The 19876-nt window shown below is 36.3% G+C and overlaps 1 protein-coding gene across 1 annotated transcript in view; it reads right to left on the reverse strand.

The window, feature by feature from the left end:
• Window positions 1-19876, reverse strand: part of Kmt2e (lysine methyltransferase 2E) — a 107601-nt gene that overhangs the window by 32270 nt on the left and 55455 nt on the right. Inside the window, exons 3-7 of the mRNA XM_023719498.1 lie at window positions 13100-13214; window positions 11111-11340; window positions 8581-8661; window positions 4580-4638; window positions 3253-3425 (exon numbers count right to left, since the gene is read on the reverse strand). Coding sequence (XP_023575266.1) covers window positions 3253-3425; window positions 4580-4638; window positions 8581-8661; window positions 11111-11340; window positions 13100-13214 — 658 coding nt within the window. The remainder of the gene's footprint in view (window positions 1-3252; window positions 3426-4579; window positions 4639-8580; window positions 8662-11110; window positions 11341-13099; window positions 13215-19876) is intronic.

The raw sequence follows: 19876 nt of genomic DNA on the forward strand, positions 1-19876 counted from the left end.
CTTTAAAAAAAATAAATAAATAAACAGAGCTGAATTTATTCAATAAATATTTACTTAAGAGAGCCCACTCAGCTACTAAATCCAGTTAGTTAAGACTTGATTTTAGTCTGGGGATTGTAGCTCAGTGGTAGAGAACTTGCCTAGCATCATGAGACTATTGGTTCCATCCTTGTACTATGGAAAGAAGAGCAACAGAGATCCAAAAATATTTCAGTAATAATCTTATGCACAGATGACATGTTTAAAAGAGGAGGCCTTTTTATAACAGGGAGAAAAAAATCTTTCTGTAAAGGGGACAGAGTTATGTGGCCTTTCCAGAATGCATATGCTCAGACAAATAAAAAGAATACAAGACTGGTACAAAAAGAAGCTATGAAACAGGAAGAAATTTTGTAACATTCAAGAAGAAGTTAATGTAACATACTTTTACCTGCTGAAAAGTAGTGGAATACACTGATTCTAAAAGTATCAATGTAAGTCACAGAAGCCTTATTTAAAAAGTCAGCTTTTATGATTCTGACCTCAATATTGTACTGTATGCTTCACTCTAAATAAGCAACAGAATACCTCTGAGCAGAAAATGCACATGACAACAGTATTTACATGAAATCAGATAACCAAATGCACAATGTAGAGGGAAGAAAATAAAGTAAGAAATATCAAGGGTGAAAAGAAAGCAACTATAGTACCTCTATTATTACGAGCTACTAGGAGTTTAGTCTAGGTTTGTAGCAGCAAAAGAGCCAAAAATATATCAGAGATATTTCAAAGGAGAACTATTAAAACTTTTAGGATAAATATGGATGATAAAGAATAAAGATGACCAAAAAATTTTAGAACTTGGGTACTGACTGTGTTAAGACAGACAGACAGACAAAGCGATAGTCAAAGAAGACATAAGTTTGTTGTAGACAGGAAACATTGACAGAGAAATGGTACAGATTTGAGTATAGCATCCCTTATTGGAATTTTTTATTACTGTTTTATTTTAGTTTTGGTACCAGGGATCAAACTCAGGATTTTATGCTTGCCAGGCAGGCACTTATGCCACTAAGCCATCTCCCATGCCTGTTTTTCTCTTTTGTTCTTTTCTTTTCTTTTTTTAAAGGCAGGGTCTCACCATGTAGTGTGACTGGCCTTGAATTCACAGCAATCCTCCTGCCTCTGCTTCCTGAATGTTGGGGTTATTCTTCAAATTCTTGAAACTAGAAGTCTTTCCAATTGGATTTCTTGGCAGATGGGTCAATTTTGGATTATTTTTACAAACTGTAATGTAAAAGTTGAGTACCCCAAATCTCAAAATTCAAAATCTAAAACTTTTTGAAAGTTTTTCAGATTTTGAAGTTTTCCACACTTCAGATTTTCAGATTAGGGACACTTGACCTAATAATAGAACATTTCTGAGTAATAATATTTGCTGACAAAGATTTTCATGAAACTAAAAAAAAAAACTATGTCTTTTCTTTTTTTTTTTTTCTCCCAGTGCTTTCAGGGCAGGTTTGGCTGGCTTGAGTTGTGGGGATCAAACCACAGCAACCTGAGCCTGACTGCTCTGTTGAAGCAGCCACTTAGAGAACTGAGCTAAGGGGCAGGCCCCCAACAATGTCATTTAATACCTCATGCCAACATCTTGAGTTGATAAGATACCAAAAATATTTTCGTAGAATTCTATAAATATGTAAAAGGTGTCATCTATCCAGAATATTTATTGCTAACTCTCTTCACATTTAGCCATAAGGGTAGGCTAAAGGAAGAGTAAAACTGTAACTTTGTGATAAATATTTTATATTACATATTGCCCCCAAATAATTTTTCAGAAGACCATACTAGTTATCTTTTATGCTCAATTCCTAGATTCTTTTTCCCCTCTTCCAATCACTGTAAAGTACTACTAACTTAAATCCTGAAAACTATACTCCATTTTAAACACACAGCAATATTCTGAAGTAAACATGATGCCATTGAAACGCAGGGTTTATTCACGTTAAACACCCAATAAAACAGAAATACACATAGCCAGGCATAGTGGCACATGCCTATAACCCAGCACTCAGAAGGTTAAGGAAGGAGGATCACTGCAAGTTCAAGGTCAGCTTGGGTAGTGCAGCCAGACCCTATCTCAACAAACCAAAGATCAAATTTCCAAGTAACTTTTATACAACAAGGAATACAAAATCTGAAAACAATAGACAAAAAGGTAAGTCAATACTGAGTTCCTAATGCACTGAACAGCCTCTTTGTAAATTATAATCTATCATATTTGAGGACAATAATAATGAAATAACGCAAAATGTGATTAAGTGCTGGAATAGAAGGTTCAAATGGTCTGACAAAGACCATACCTGGTGAGCAAACAAGTTTTATGGAAGCAGTAGTACTTGAGATGGGTGGACCTCAGTTTAATAGGAAATAAAGTTAGAGAACAGAATATTCAAAATGGTAAAAGAATCAGCATAAGCAAGATAAGAATGTGGATAGACAGTGACTTGTCCACACTGGATAAAAGACAAGTAGAACAGGAATAGGGACACACACATAAAGGTGCTACAGGGCCAGGAATGTCGCTCAGGCTTACAGCATCTGCCCGACAAACACAAGGTCCAACATTTGATTCCCAGTACACAAAAACAAAAACAAAAAAAAAAAAAGAAAAACGAGTGCTATAATCAAGCTGATTTTACACAGGGAGGTAAAACTAGAAAATGAAACATGTATTTAAAAGTATATGATCTCTGTTAAATAACCAAATACATCATGCAAAATTATTTAAGGAGAAGGGGAGATTTAGAAGCCTTGATTTCATATCTAGGTATAATTTCACTCTACAATAGCAATATATTTATTGTGAAAGTATTTTTTAACATATAACAAAAATCTTTCTCAACAATTACAATCACATATTGCTTAACAACCAGGATACATTCTAAGAAATATATCATTAAGCTCTTTCATATTTATTGCAAATACTACAGGCTGCACTTACACAACCTAAAAGGCATAATGTCATCCACACCTCGGCTCAACAGTGTGGCCTATGGATCCTAGGCTGCAAACCTAGACAGTATGTTTATGTAGGCAACTGTAACATAATGATATTTGTGTATCTAAACATACCTAAACACAAAAAACCTACTGTAAAAATGCTAGATGACAGGCAATTTTCACCCTATATTCTTAAGGCAGGAGGATCAGTGCAAGTTCAAGTTCACTCCCAGCTACTATCTTTTCATCTACAGAGAAGCAAAAACATACCTTTTTACATTTTGAGATGTTTTGCTCCTTCTCCCCACTCTTTTTCCTTCGTTTATCACTGCCTGTGGAAGCTCTGGACGCAGTTAAAGCAACTGAGGTTTGTGTGTGCTGGAATGCAGTGTACAGCTCCACAGGGACTTCATCACCACTCTCTGTTGCACTGGTGTCACCATCTTCAAATGCAAAGCAAAGTCACTGCACATTTAACACTGTTATTCCAAATGCTCAAAACTGCACTCCATAGGCAGAGCACTACTACCTCCATCTTTCTGCAGAATAAGCACCTTTATCACATCTTCGCTCACACCGCTCATAGGAGTGTGAACTAAGACATTGTTTCTCACATAACAAACTTTTAAAGGGTCCAAAAGTTTTGGTATGACCAAAAACAAGTGCTTGTGGGAAACAAGAACTCTCACAGATTGCCAGCAGTGTTTTGAAATTTCCTATGGGAGGAAATTTAGCTGTATCTAACAATTATACAAGTACTTAACCACTCAACTCAGCCACCCCATTTCTAGAGATGTAGCCAAGGAAGTATGAGCTAGGCGTGGCAGCACACACCTATGAACCCAGCACAAGGGAGGTTGATGGAGGAGGATCATTGTGAGTTCAAGACCAGTCTGAACTACATAGTGAAACCTTGCTTTAAAGAAAAGCAAAAAAAAAAAAAAAAAAGTACAAAAAGCTTACACATGAGGGTTTCACTGAAAGACTGTTTCTAATTTAAAAAAGGAACATTAAAAACAACCAAAATATTCATCAAAGAGGAATGGTTGAATAAATAATTATTTAAAACCAGTTATATTGGTTCTACTCAAACATGTTTTAAGGCAAATGAAAACTGTGACATATATTACATAGAATTTAGAAAATTCTGTCTTTAATCATGAAAAAAATACTATTTCACGTAATAAACTAATGGATCACCATCTTTTTGAAAAACATACTATGCTTTTTGGAACTATTTTTTTCCACAGAACCAGGGATTGAATTCAGGCCCTTGCACTTGCCAGGGAAGCGCTTATTCCACTGAGCCATCTCCCTGGCCCTACTATGCTTTTTGAAAACAATAAACTACCTATATGTATGCAAACTGTAGATGATTTAATTTTTTTATTTTGTTTTCTTCATGTTTCCTTGTTTCCTAAGGTAAGTACATACTTATTCATCAATCTATTAGAAAGAATATTTTAAATCACCCAAGATCATAAACAAAATATGCAATTAAAATTTATCAGTAGGGGTTTACACGTAGCTAAAAATATACAGGCCATGTGTTTTCTCAATCACACTAATTATAATTTAATGCAGGTACTTTACCCACCTGACATATTTTCCCTTTTCCGGCGTTGTAGTAGCACTGCCCTCTCTTTATCCAGACTCCTACATTAAAATATTACCATGGTTACTTTTCACATTCTCACAAAGACAGATGTAAAGCATATCTATTTTAAATGTTAACTGTACTGTTAAGTGACTCCATTTCTTTTGTTCAAATAATAAATTTTTATTAAGAAATAAGTACTTTTTTTTCAAAATGTGTAAAGCAAGACGTCTGAAAAAAGGCATGGGCCAGTGAGATAGCTCAACAGTCTAAAGTGCCTGCTTAGGCAAGCTTAGGCAAAGCACAGGTTTGATCCTTGGTACCACATGCTGCGCTGGCCCCACCCCTAGGGCGGGCTGAGCTGGCTAAATAAATAAAGGCATGAGGTTAATAATACAACTAAAATCACTTTCTTAAATGTATAATGCTAAATTAGTATCTACTGTACATTATACCTCATATTTTTCTCACTCTTGAAATAATAAACACTATAAACATTTAACGGACAAAATAACCACATGAACCTCTGCCAGCCCCTGGCAATGAACTACATAATTGATAGCAATTCTTTTACATTTTCCCCAACTTTTTGATGGTAAACGCTACCCAAGAGACTGAATAATACTAGATTATTCTCAAAGGAGAAAAAGAGCCTCTAGACTAAAATGACCACAATTCAGTAAAGATTTGCCTTAATGTCTACTAGAACATGTAATTATCATCCTACTATGTGAGACAACAATCTTTACTATCACAGAATGATAAGTAGCATGCTCTCGCAACTGCCTTTCCAATAAGCTAGTTTTTAACTAGCTTTTCTAAATTCATCAACAGACATTCCATCAAAAACTATCTGGAAGAGGGACCAGGGAGATAGCTCAGTAAAATAAGTGATTGCCTGGCAAGCGCAAGGGCCTGAGTTCAATTCCCAGTTCTACAAAACAAAAAACAAAAACAAAAACTATCTGGCAGAATACTAATAACTCCCTATTTTCTTGTTTTTGAATTTTTTTCCTCTCTTTTTTGGGGGGTACTTGGAATTGAATGCAGGATCTCACACTTGCCAGGCAGGCACTGTATCACCAAACTAAATCCCCAGCCCCCTTTTAGCCTCTTTACAGTAAAAAAGAAAAAAGTACTAATAACTAACAAAACAAAAATAAGAGAAAACTTCACTCGGAATAAGAGAAATGCAAATCTGGGCACAGTGGCAGAAGTCTGTGATCCTAACACTCAAGGGGTGGAAGCAAGAGGAATAATGTAAGTTCAAGGGCAGCCTTAGCTACACAATGAGACCCTGCCTCAAAAGGGGGAGGGGGGATGCAAAATTTACACTGTTATTACCAATTCTCACCTAACAAAACTGGCAAAAATTCAACTCTGTGAAATACTCTTGTTGTGAGGTTTGGGATAATAGGTATGCTTTTCCATTACTGGTGGGAATTCAAAACTATGAGGCTCTTACTGGAGGCGGCTATGATAAAATCTAGCAAAATGAGTAAGTAATCCTCCTTCTATTTGCAATAACAGAAGATTACAAACAAAAGCTCCCACAGAAAGGGACTAGTTAAGTGAACTATATAGTACATGCAAAAATGTGCCATGAGGCTAAATGGGGAGATGAGTCACTCTACGCCACTATGATCCCCATATGACTTCTGCTCTGAGACATGGTCCTGCTATGTACTCATGTATGCACTATCACCATTGCCTGACTTCAGCATTTATTTATTTATTTATTTATTTATTTATTTATTTATTTATTTTTTGCGGAACCAGGGACTGAACTCAGGTCCTTGCGCTTGCTAGGGAAGTGCTTATTCCACTGAGCCATCTCCCCGGCTCAATCAGCATTTATTTTTAAAAGAAGAAAATCACATGTAACAAGTACTCTGTCTTAATATGCTTCTGCTCATCTAGGTAGGAAGGGACACAAATGCAGAGGTACAGATCTACATGTAAGAGAACAAGCAATGGAAGGAAAAATCCATTTTTACAACTATCATTTCTGGGATAAAAGGAATAAAGACAGAAATTAGACTAATTTGAATATATCTTGTTTCATATATTTGATTTCAGAATAACAGAACTACTTCTATTATAATTGTAATGTATACAATTATGAAAACAAAAAAGATTTCTCAAAATAGATTACTGATACATTTCTGATGGCAATGTAAAATGGTATAGCCTTTATGAAAAAGTTTTACAATTTCTTATGAAACTACCATACATCCAAATTATCACAATCATAGGCATAATTTCCAGAGGGAAAGAAAATTATTCAAATTCACATGAAAATCTATACACAAATGTTCATAGCAACTTTATTTGTAATAGTCTATAAAAACATAAACAATCTAAATGTTCTTCCATGGATGAATGGTTAAGCAAAAGTGTAGGGCCTGGGAGATGGCTCAGTAGAATAAGCACCTCCCTGACAAGCGCAAGGATCTGAGTTCAATCCCCAGTTCTGCAAAAAAAAAAGTGTACTACTACATATATATCATACTACTATCAGCAATAAAAAAGAACATAATTGTCACACATGCAACAAATCAGGCAGCTCTACAGGAATAACACTGAGTGAAAAAAGCCACTCCAAAAAGGTCACATACAATAGTTTCATTGACATGACATTTTTTTTTTTTTGACATAACATTTTGAAATGACTGAATTATAGAAATGAAGCATAGATTAGCTGTAACTGCAGCCATGGAAATGTTCTACACCCTTACTCTTTAATGTTATATCAATGTTACAGTGCCAGTTATGATATTTTATTAACAGTTTCAAAAGATGTTACCATGAGGGTAACCTAGATAAGGACAGGCAAGATTTCTGTATTTTTTTTAAAAGAAAATCCATAACATAGTTGACCATTACTCAAAAAGTTTAACATCAAACCAAAACTGAATTCTAGATGATGATTAAGAAGCTAATTTAAAAAAAAAAAAAAAAGTGCCAGGTATCACAACAGTAACAGAAAAAAACTAAATGAAAATAAAAAATAAAACTGATAATCAAATAATATGTGGATCCAGATGGTGTTATAATCATGAAATTCTTTCAAAAGATTTCAAACAGAATAAATTATACACCACATAGACTGCACTCTAAGGAGAATAGATTTCTAAGCTGCTTTATATTATCCTACGTGGTGCTAGTATTGGTGTTGTTACTCTTTAGGATTAAGCCATGAAGTAATTACGTGACATTTTAATTATTTTGTGTTGTTCAAACCTAGACACTATATATACATATTCACATATTTTAGCTTAAATGTAGTTAAAACAGTTTTTTGATAATTACTAAAATTTTTTGATAAATACTAAATGTAGGGTAGTACTACATTCATGTGAGTTCACTATACTATTTTGCATAGGTTTACAAATGTTCATAACACATTTAAAAAACAAAACAGAAATTGAGGGGACCCCCAATACTATACACAGAAAAAATGATAAGACCAACCAAATTTTACATGTAACCAAGGTAGCATTGTATGCTATTCGTATAGCATATTCCAGTGAAAAAAAGATACAGCACTTGGAAAAAGCATTATTATTTCATACATCCCTACAAATGTATGAAATATTATACTATATTTAATATTTGTAAACTATAGCATGCTATCAGTGAAAAAAATCTTCATTTTAGAGATATTAATATATAAATAGTACACATAAAAACGAAAAAATACACCTTAAAATTAATGAAATACAGTGGTGCCTTGTTTTACGAACTTAATTTGTGCTATGATTCTGAAAAAGATGGTCACATCCTTGCTTGTGTGGGAAAGATGGCTGTGGTCACGTTTGTCATGCAATGCGGAGCTTGCAAGCAGAGACAAAATTCTGCCAAATGCTTCTGTTTAGGAAAAAATTATTTGCAAACAAAAGTGTTCGTGAACTGAGGTACCACTGTACAGTGATTTATTTAAATCCTATTAATTTTTCCAGCAAAATTACTGGCAGTCTTATCAGATCTGTACAGCTTACCTAGGCTGACAACGTTCACATAGATATGTATCAGGAATATGCTGCCTGTCGATCCCCATGCAGTCAATATGTTGCCAAACACTTAAAAGGAAAAAAAGGATAAGGGAGTAGATAAAACATTAAAACCATATTTAAGACTTGATATTCCATTTAACTATCACTTCATAAATGCCTACTTTGAGTTTAGCACTGGAAAACGTGCTATGAGAAATTCACAAAAATACAGCATCAGGGAGATAAAATTTTGAGATGTAAAAATAAGAGGGCAAATATAGGATACATAAAATAAATTCCTAAGTAAATACAGGATGCATGAAATAAATTCCTTTTTAAAACATAAAAGCTGTAAATCACAAAGTGGAGATGTTCACACCATGTGGAACTGATGGGACAAGTACCTGGAGAGAACACTGGGTGTGACGAGAACCTTGCTCTTAAGAAAAAGGACGCAAAAACATTATTGTAGTATTTATCAATTAACAGAAGGAAGGAGGTCTGACAGTGGTAGATATATATGAAGAGAATGTTCATTTTGTAAAATCAAGGGAGGGGTTAAAAGTACGTTAAATACAGTCAGAACAGACAGTGCTTGGATTGTTGGGATGTGTGTAGATTTCCTCTATCAACATTAATGATTTTAGTGGCATATAGTATTAATAAAGAAGCTAATTTTAAAAAAAGCAAAATGAACAACTGACAGGCTTTCCCAACATTTCATACTTCATTAAAAAAAGAACTATTGTGCCAATGGGATGGTTCAGCGGACTAGAGCCTGATCAGGTGCAGGGACCAGGGTTCAATCCTTGGCACATGCCATGCCAGAGCCCTGCCCTTGGGCATGCTGAGCTGGCTGCCAAGACCAGGGGAGGTAGCACAGGCCTGTAATCCCAGTGCTGGGTAGGCCGAAAAACAGTGAGGCCCTGTACCAAATACATGAAAGAAAAAGAGAAAAAAGAAAAGAAAAGAGAAAAAGCAAGCCTTGCAGTACACTAAAGGTTGAACAACAGAAAAAACTAATCAGAGAAAGGATGGGGAAAAGGAGGGGTGAGAGGGGTCAGAGAGTCATAACAATCGCAGTCACTGAGAAGCAAATACCTTGAATAATCCGAACACTGTGAAGTTGTCCTAAAAGAATGTACAGATGGATATATATATATATATATATATATATATATATCCATCCCTCTAAGGACAATTTCACTGTTCTCTAATAAAGACAAATGCATATTTACAGATCACTGTAACTTAATCAAAAGAAAAACACTGCTTAGATTACATATTAAAATAAAACACTGCCATATAGTGTGTAATTTTTCCATCAGATGATTGGTTAAAAGACTGGCTCTAATAAACTTGACACTTTCTAATATAAGAAAAGCAGTAAGTAACTGAAGTTGTTTTTTGGATTTTTAAACCCTAAGTAAATTTACTGAGGTCATTACTTGGGGTAATGATATATATCATAATATAAGTTTATCTTTAAATCTGAGAAGATATTATAGTATATTATTAAAATAAATTTGAAGTATTTATATTAATAACCTTCCACAGAAAAAATATCAAATACAATCTACAAGGCACTTTAATTTGCAACTCCTAATCATTTACTCTAGTAGGTGGGAACAATGTTACAAATACTATAAATTTATACTTGGCTCCAAGATGCATTTTTATACTCACATTCAAATACAGAAATAAACCCTACTACTTCAAATCACACAGCTATGCCATAAAGACACGAACCCAGGAAGTTCTGTAATGCTACCAAACTTTCTTGCACTCTCCAATGCACTGCTGAAATACTCTGCTCCCCACTTACATGGGCTGAACTCAACAACTTTAAGGCTGAAATCCTACTGTGCCCTCTCCATCCTCCCCAAATCCCTCCCGCTAAAACAACAAACAAACCAAAGAAACCACCAAAAGCAAAAACAAAAAAACTGAAAGAAAAACCCCACTTTCTGTCCCAATCACACCTTCTCTAGGGGAAGAGGCCTTTCGTGGTGGTTGAACCAGGGTTGGGGGGAGGGGAGACTGTGGTTCTGGTACAAGAAGACTCCAGAGTGCTGCAAGGTTCAAGTCAAAAGGAGGTGAGAGAGTCAGGTCAAGCAAACATCAATCAAAAGTTTTAATTCCCTTAAACTGGAAAATCACAGTTGACTACACAGCACAAATGATTCCAACAGAAATACAAGGGACTCAATTCTTCTCTCATTTCTAACTTGTCTACTCTTATATATGTACTTATATTACTGCTGCCTAAGTAAAAAGAGAGATGATCCCAAATGAATAGCGTTCAGAACTGATTGTTACTTAACTCACAATGGGGATTTCTAACAGGCTCTAAGATAGCTTCTTTCAATAAAGGCTTTTTTCTAGGAACAAAACATTTTGCATAAATAGTAGCAGAGTACCACTTAAAAATGTGTCCATTAATTTCTCCAAAAATGACTTTAGTTATCATTTCCAAATTAACAATCAAGGTTAGAAGCATTCAAGAAAAATAAGCTAATGGTATGAGATATTTTACCTGCATTTGTCACAACAGATCATGTATCCATCATCATGTGTAAAACCACATATGCACCTGGTTACATCAGTACCATAACTTCCATCCTCAGATGTGCTGATTGTAGTAGCACTGGAAGTTTCATCAAAATTAGGAGTGGTAAATATGCCTACTTCATTTTTGCTAATAAGAACTGATGGAGGAGGGGAAGCTGGAGGTGTTGGAGGAGGACGAGCACCATAATTATGGTCCTGGATAAGGGAACACAAATACAGCACAACGTGAGCTCAGTAACTTAAAATCCAACCATTACTTTGAAGACTCAAGAGATATGAAATTGGCCCATTTCTTCTTGAATATCTTTACAATAATGATTTGATGAAGCGAAATTTTTTTTTTTTTTTTTTGGAGACAGGGTCTTGTTATGAAGTTAAGGGTAGCTTTGAACTCACTTCATAGCCCAGGCTGGCCTCACCTTGTGGCATCCCTCCTGCTTCAGCCTGAATGCTGGGATTAAAGGTGTGTGCTATCACACCCAGCTGATGAGGTGAGATCTTACACCACATTGGTTAAGTTAATATAGCTACAGGGTGGGGGAATAGCCCTCACATCAACACCATCTCCCCTCCCTAAATCAGAAGATTCTTCACAGTTCTTTGGTCACGTGGCTTCATCTTCAAGATGAAAGTAGGTACATGACATGAGAATAAAGACGGTTTTTAAACCCTCAGGAGGCCACAGCAATCACTGAAGAGCAGTAGCCAAGGCCCTCCGCTATCCCATGGCCGTGGGCCTCAACAAGGGCCACAAAGTGACTAAGAATGTGAGCACACCCAGGCACAGCTGCCGTAGTGGATGCCTGACCAGACACACCAAGTTCATGTGGGGTATGATCCAGGAGATGTGTGGCTTTGTCCCCTACGAGTGAGCAGTGCGCCATGGAGCTGCTCAAGGTCTCCAAGGACAAGTGCACCCTCAAGTTCATCAAGAAAAGGGTGGGGACGCACATCTGCACCAAGAGGAAGCGTGAGGAGCTGAGCAATGTGCTGGCCGCCACGAGGAAGGCAGCTGCCAGGAAGGACTGCGCCCCTCGGGAATAAAGCTTTGCAGAAAGTTCAAAAACTAAAAAATAAAAATAATAATAAACCAATAAAATACAGAGGATAAGAATAACAAAAAAGCAAAAGAACACATACTATTATTGTAAAGCACATAATATGGGATTTTTAAAAACTGGTACTTTTTTTTTTTTTTTTTTTTTTTGCAGAACCAGGGATTGAACTCAGGCCCTTGTGCTTGCCAGGGAAGTGCTTATTTTACTGAGCCATCTCCCTGGCCCTCGTTCTATTTAATCTGGTCCAAATAAAAAAAGGTTCTCATAATTTACCTTTATAATATCACAAACATGTCCAGTTCTAAAACTAAATGTAAACTCTGCCTCCTACTAGCTATGTAATAGCAAATAAATTAACTTAAATAAGCTTTTACTGTTTCAGCTATGTAACAGGGATGAAAACTACATTTCATGAGGTTGTTTTGGGGCCGGGAAGATAGCTCAGTGGCATAAGCACCTGCCTAGCAAGCACAAGGTCCCGAGTTCAATCCCTGGTACCACAAAAAAAAAAAAACAAAAAAACTCTAAACAAATAAAAAGAGGTTGTTTTTAAAGAGTAAGTAAGATTAACCTGGCACATAACAAGTGCTCAACAAATGACAACTATATAATTTACTATGTAAATTACTATAAAACTTAGTAATACATAGCACAGATTAATAGTATAACCTGAACAATGGTCTCATCAAATTATTAATTGCATAAAATTTACAGAGCAATAATTTTTAAAAATTAACCCCTTAATATGGATAGATCAATTTATGTTACATATCTACTTGTTAAATATAAAACAACTGTGCTTTTAAAATTCTAAGTTTTCAGCATAATATTAAACACATCACTTTTCAACCTCTAAATTTGAAAAATACTCTTCCAGAGAAATGTTTGACACTTACCGCATAGGGCAAACCAATGTAACTGTGTGAATGATGGGAGCTGCTGGTATATAACGGGTGGGGATAACTGTTGGATTTCTCAACTACCACAGGGCTAGCTTCTACGGATTCTGGTCTGGGGGGAAGAAAGTTCCGTCAATGAGAATTCAATTCATTTTTTCTTGTAATCAATTTAAAATAAGTATTTATATCAAAACATCAATACAGATACCAAATAATAGGTAGATAACTTGTGAATAAGACATAACCTATCTAGATTCTGGGTCAAAATAAAGCTTTTTAAGTAAAACAAATGTCCTTCTCCAAGTTCAAATAGCTTTCTTCTCTATCATTTAAAAAAATTACTAAAAAAAGAAAAAAGAAAAAAAAATTACTCAAAATCAAACATTATACAAAATAGCCAGTGGCATTGGGAACACTAAACACAGGGTAGAGAGAAGTGGTAGACTGAGTAAGCAGGACTGAGGACACAAGGAATAAATGGACCTCAATGTAAATATGTCTACTTTAATGTTCAAAACTATATATAGATATTGAATATGCTGAGACAGAACAGAGTATTGGAAATGTCAGTAAGTTAGGTAATAAGAAACATCTCAAGGAAGGAGGATTTATATCTGAAAAAACCAAGCAGCAGCCCCTACAAGATCTGTAGTTACAGCCTGGTAACAGTTAAATAAATGGTCACTAATTCACCAGCTGTTGTTAATTTATAAAGTCTCTGCCCTAGCACTTTATTTTGTGTGTGTGTGTGTGTGTGTGTGTGTGTGTGTGTAACCAGGGACTGAACTCAGGCCTTTGTGTTTGCCAGGCAAGTGCTTATTCTACTGAGCTATCTCCCCCACCCTCTGCCCTAGCACTTTATATACATCACTTTACTAACATTTTTACTCATTCCAAACTTCCGAAGCTCTGCTTTAACTAATTTCTATTGGTCAGTGTGGTAACATACGTACATACATCTTAAGTCAATTCACATTGAAATTAATCTCTCCCTCTCACATATACAACAACAATGTTTCTGTGCTAACACTTCATAATTCTATAGATACAATACTACTAAAATGATTTTCACAAAAATCCTTACCCATAAATTTCCCTTAGAACTTAGTCCTATTTGCACTATTAATGGTTTGAGACTTACAGTAGCACAAAAACAAATCTTATAGTCAACTGTTTCTTCATGTATTCGCCCTCCTCAAGTCTCAATTTAGCTATAAATAGCTGCTATTGTGAGACCTAGTGTGCAGAACAACAGAAAAAGAAGGCGTACACAGAAGATATTAGTTGGTAATACAAGGATTACAAAAAGAAGTCTCCAATATGCTCTGAATACTATGGTGTCATAGGAAACTTTTTCTTAAGTTTCAAAACTGATACATACTTACGGTATAAATTTTCAGTACAGAAATACATAACAAAGTACTATCATCTTCCAGTCTCCATTCCCACATCAATATTGCCGTGCATTCCTTTCTAAATATTTTTCTGTGCTTAAATATCCATACAAAGTATGATCAAAATATACAGTAAAAAACACAATGTCATTAATCTCCTTCAAAATATTTCCTACTGCTCCAAACAACTTTTATCATTGCTGCCATTTTGTTTGTTTGTTTTTTGAGAGTCTTGCTATATGGTGCAGGCTGGTCCTAAACTCACAGTGTTAAGGGCCGGTGAGATATCACGGCGGACTAAGCACCTACTTTGACAAGCACTGGGACCAGGGTTTGATCCCAGTCCCATGTGCCATAGTGTGCTAAGCCAGTGACCAAGTCTGGCCATGGTGGCACATGCCTGTAATCCCAGCACTGGGGAGGCTGACAGCTGGAGGACCACTGTGAGTCTGAGCTGCATAGTGAGACCCTATACCAAATACATAAAATGAAAATAAATAAATAACAGGGAGGGGGCCTGCCCATTAGCTCAGTTGTTTAAGTACCTGCTTAAACAAAGCAGCAGGCTCAGTATGCTTTGGTTAGATCCCTAGATCCTCAAGGCAAACCAGACCTGCCCTGAGGGCATCCTGAGCCCGCCAAAACAAAAACAAGAACAAACAAAAAAATCCATAAATATGCGGAGATGGCTCAGTGGAATAAGCGCTTCCCCGGCAAGCGCAAGAGTCTGAGTTCAATCCCCGGTTCCGCAAAAAAAAAAAAAAAAGAAAGAAAGAAAGAAAGAAAAGAAAAACAAAACAAAACAGTGAACTCCCAGCAATCCTCCTGCCTCAGGCTCCCGAGGGCTGGGATTACAAGTGTGTCAGCCACTACACCTGGCCTCCTGCACATTGTTTTTCTTCTTGCCACATTCTGAAGCAGTTCTGCAAGTCCTTTTTCTTGAATGTTTTTATAAATCGTGATTTAAAAAATATGATGAATGCAGTTGCTGCATGCCATGCAACAGAAAGAAAGGTTCCTAAAAGATTGTGGTGTGTCCTCCTCTATTTTATTCACTGGATCTGACACCATACATATACAAGTTCCTTTCCAAAGTTAAAAATGACCACAAAAAATGTTTTCCATTAATTTAGGACATTAAGGCAGCCATGACAATGCAAGTAAAGACAGTTATAAAAGACTTCCACAACTGTTTTAAATACAAGCAAGAATGATGGAATAAATGTGTTTCAAGAGAGGGATAATATTCTGAGGGAGATTCTAACTGCAATGTGTCTTTGCCTGTAACACATTTTTAAAAATTTAAGCATTTATTGTATTTTTCAATTAGACCTTGTATTCACCACTTGCTTTTTCTACCTTTAAGTCAATATATGGGCCAGTGAGATAGCTCAGGGTCCTGAGTTCAATCCCCGGTACCGTAAAATAAAAAATAAATAAAATAAATGTCAATACATGGCTACCTTATTTTTGGTAGTAATTGCTTATTTCACTATATGAATGTGATATACCTTATTTAACAATTTACCTACTGATACATTATTATCTTTCACTATAAAAAGGATTATTCCATCTGTTTATCATTACCACTTATTTTTTTTTCTGCATATGGCAATGTTTATATAACAAAGACTCTTGGCAGTGTAAGTGCTAAACAAGCAGATAAAGGCACACAAAATTGATAAACATTGCCAAAGTGTGTTTACCTATTTGACCATACTGAAATTTCTTTAAAACTTACATAGAAGTAGTATTTTAGCAATGCTCCACCATACTATTAATAAAGCAACATTCAGGGATCATGGCCAGTGTAGAGAGATTTACTCTTCCAGATTTAGATCAAACTCTTTGGGGCCAGGGAGATGGCTCAGTGGAATAAGCACTTCCCTGGCAAGCACAAGGGCTTGCGTTCAATCCCCAGTTCCACAAAAAAAAAAAAAAAAAAAAAAAAAAAAAATCCATATTCCACTAGGAAGGCAGTATGCAATGTATTAATTATTGGAACTGTCCTACCAATTTGATTTGAAACTGTCTCACTACTATTTATTTCTCAATAAAATTATGGAAAAAAAAATTTAAAAAAACTCTTCAATGTTACTAGAGCGTGTGGGAAAACACTGATATTTGGGGTTAATGGTTAGGAATAAAATTAAACTGTCAGTGGAAATGTGGATAAATTCAAGTGTATTAAAGTCATAAATACTTCGTATAACTTCATAACTCAAATTAAAGCTATTATACTGACAAGCTGGCAAAGAAAGCAAAAATACTTAAATCCTCATGCCTACTACCTGTAAAGTAATTTTAAAAACAAGGTAATGATTTTTTAAACAAATTGGTTGACATAGTTTAAGGATTTTCCAAACCTCAATCACTTAATTAAAAATTTAAACCTTTAAAAAAAAAAAAGTCCACAAAGTAATAGGTATTATTAAAAGACCTATAGTCAGCTCTGCATTTCTACAGCAAAGTAAATCAGAAAAACAATCTGATGATAAATGCCAATAAAAGTCAAATATCCTCCGATCTGCAGCTCCATTTTTGAAAACTGTCATCCTAAAGAAGTAGCAAAAAATAATAATAATTAAAAAATGGGGGGCCTCCAAATAGCTCAGCAGATTCAAGCGCCTGCAAATAGGTGCAGGGGCTGGGGATTCAATCCTCAGGTCTGCCCTGCCTGCCCCGTCCCTGGGACGTGATGAGAGCGCAATTGAGACTGGGCGTGGTGGCGCGTGCCTGTAATCCCAGCTCTTGCAAGGCTGTAAACAGGCAGATCACTGTAAGTCTGATCTAGTAGTGAGACCCTGAACACCCTGTAGACCCTTCCCTAAAATACAAAAAGAAGTAGCTCCCACTAAATGCAGGCCTTCAGAGTTGAGATGTTTTGCTTAAACACACCATTCGTAAACTAGAATTTTGAGTAGAAACATTGAGTGTTCAATCAACAGGCAATGATTAAATACATGCAAAGAAACATACTATATGAATTTACATATGAACAACAGCTGAACAGAAACTCTTATTAGTAACAGTGGTAGCAGTAGTTGTTATTTGGAAGTCTGACTAGTCCTGTTTTAATTAAATCACTAAATTTGCAAGGTATCAAAATGCTGCCTTTAAGTATTTACTGAACATCAAGAATGTATTAGACTAGTAAGTCTTTACAAAGTTTCTTTTTAAAGTGGACCCCCAGGGCCAGGGAGATGGCTCAGTAGAATAAGGGCTTGCCTGGCAAGCACAAAGGCCTGAGTTCCATCCCCGGTTCTGCAAAAAAAAAAAAAAAAAAAAAAAGTGTACCCCCAAACTGTTACCTACTAAGGCCTTAAAATAAAAGTTTTTTGTAATCTTATATAATTCCAAGTTCCAGCTTAGCATGGGAAACTTAGTGAGATTCTGTCTCAAAACAGAATTTTACCTGCTATACTACATATGTGCACACTATTAATCAAACAGGAACACAAAGAATATACTAGTACATATATCACTTTGCTATACATACTTTTCTTATTCCTTTTAATGACAGAGCCCCTAGTCTGATGGATTTATAGGCACTACAAGATAGGTGTACTATGCCTTCAGCACATCCATGAAATACTGACAAGATTTTGTATAATATAATGTAAGGTTGACATACTTACATAAGGTTTAATATACTAATGTAAAATTGATGAAGATTAATGAAATCAGGTATAATGCATGAAATTCATTCTTCATGCAATCTAATGTCCAATATGTTGAGCCAAGAAGTAAAATATGAGCTCGGTGGAGAAAACTGATTCCTTTATTCAAAACCTTTGTAGATGTATTTTGTCTACTTTCTTAGTATTATTAAATATATTCCCTGGTTTTCATGTTTTTATACTAACTGCTTAAAACCTATCTCTATTATTATTATTTTTTAATGCATTTGGTTGTTACAGGGTCTCATTACACACAGCTCAGACTCGGAGTGATCCTCCTGTGATGGGATTACAGGCGGGCTTCACCACTCCCAGACTCTGTGGCCAGCTAGCACGCCTGGGAGTGAGGCTGGTACAGTATGTGGTGTGGGGGATGGAACCCAGGCCCTGCGCTTGCCTAAGCAGGTGCTTAGTCCGCTGAGCTATCTCGCCCAACCGGCCCTAAAACCTACCTTTAAAAGGGTTCAGTGACAGCTCCGAGGGACTGTCATGTTTCCAATTACTAGACAGGTTATGATCTTATTAGCTCTCTCCATAAAATAGCTCCTGAAACTTTGATGAGTATTTTTCCTTCAGATACACTTACTTTACTCAATAATGTGTCAGAGACAAAGACATAGTACTCCAGCCACTAGTATAATATTTCTGTACAAAGTGATAGGGAAAATCATATTTCTGGATTCTACTGGCATAACAGTGTATTATCCTGAAATTAAGAAATGACTACATGCCAGGTGGAATGGTGCATTCTTATAATCCCAGTATTCTGGAAGGCTGAGGCATGCGGAGCCAAAGTTTCAACCCAGCCTAGAAACTTAGTGACTTAGTGAGACCCTGTCTCAAAAAGTAGCGCTGAGGATGTGGTTTAGTGTGATGGCTCTGGGCTTCATACACAGGGCTGCAAAAATGAATGAATTAATGAATGAATATACTTTAGTATTTCTGTCCCTGACAACAGGTCTGAGTATGCAGCTTAGGGCAAAGGACCTGGGTTTGAGCCCCAAAGTCACCATAAGTAAATGAATGAATAACTGAGTGTAGCTTAGTATCTCTGTCTCTAATTGTGATATTAATTCTGTCATTTTCTGTTGTCTTAGCATTCTCAAGTTATAGCTACCAATGTTAGCCAGGTGTGATTGTGTATGCCTGTAATTCTAGCACTTGGGAGGCTGAGGCAAGAGGATCTTGTGAGTTTGAGACGAGGCTGCGCTACAAAGTGAGCTGAAGGTCAGGCTGTAGAGAAAAGGCCCTGTTTCAAAAGAATGAATCTATGGATGTCATTTTACACTCTCTATCTCAAACAAGGCATTAAAATTGAAAGTATCCCTAGCAGTACTACAGAAGATCCCATTCCCTGGGCTAGGGATCTTAGCTCAGTGGCACAGCATCTGCGTGGTAAGTGTGAGGTTCTGAGTTTGATTCCTGGTACGGGGGGGGAAAAAAAAGGCCCCATTTCCTAAGCCACTTCATCAGAAAATGTATTCCTATATTTTGTTGCCATCTGACAAATTCCACTTAAAAATTTGTTTTTCAGGGGCTGGCCAAATAGCTCAGTGGATTAAAGCACCTGCAAGCAGGCGCAGGGGCTAGGGATTCAATCCCCAGGTCTGCCTTGCTGCCCTCGCCCCCGGGACACGCAGAGACAGCAAATGAGACTGGGCATGGTGGCACGTGCCTGTAATCCCACCTCTTGGGAGGCT

This window comes from Octodon degus, unplaced genomic scaffold, assembly GCF_000260255.1.
Source record: "Octodon degus isolate 3935 unplaced genomic scaffold, OctDeg1.0 scaffold00068, whole genome shotgun sequence".
In the NCBI taxonomy this organism is placed as follows: domain Eukaryota; kingdom Metazoa; phylum Chordata; class Mammalia; order Rodentia; family Octodontidae; genus Octodon; species Octodon degus.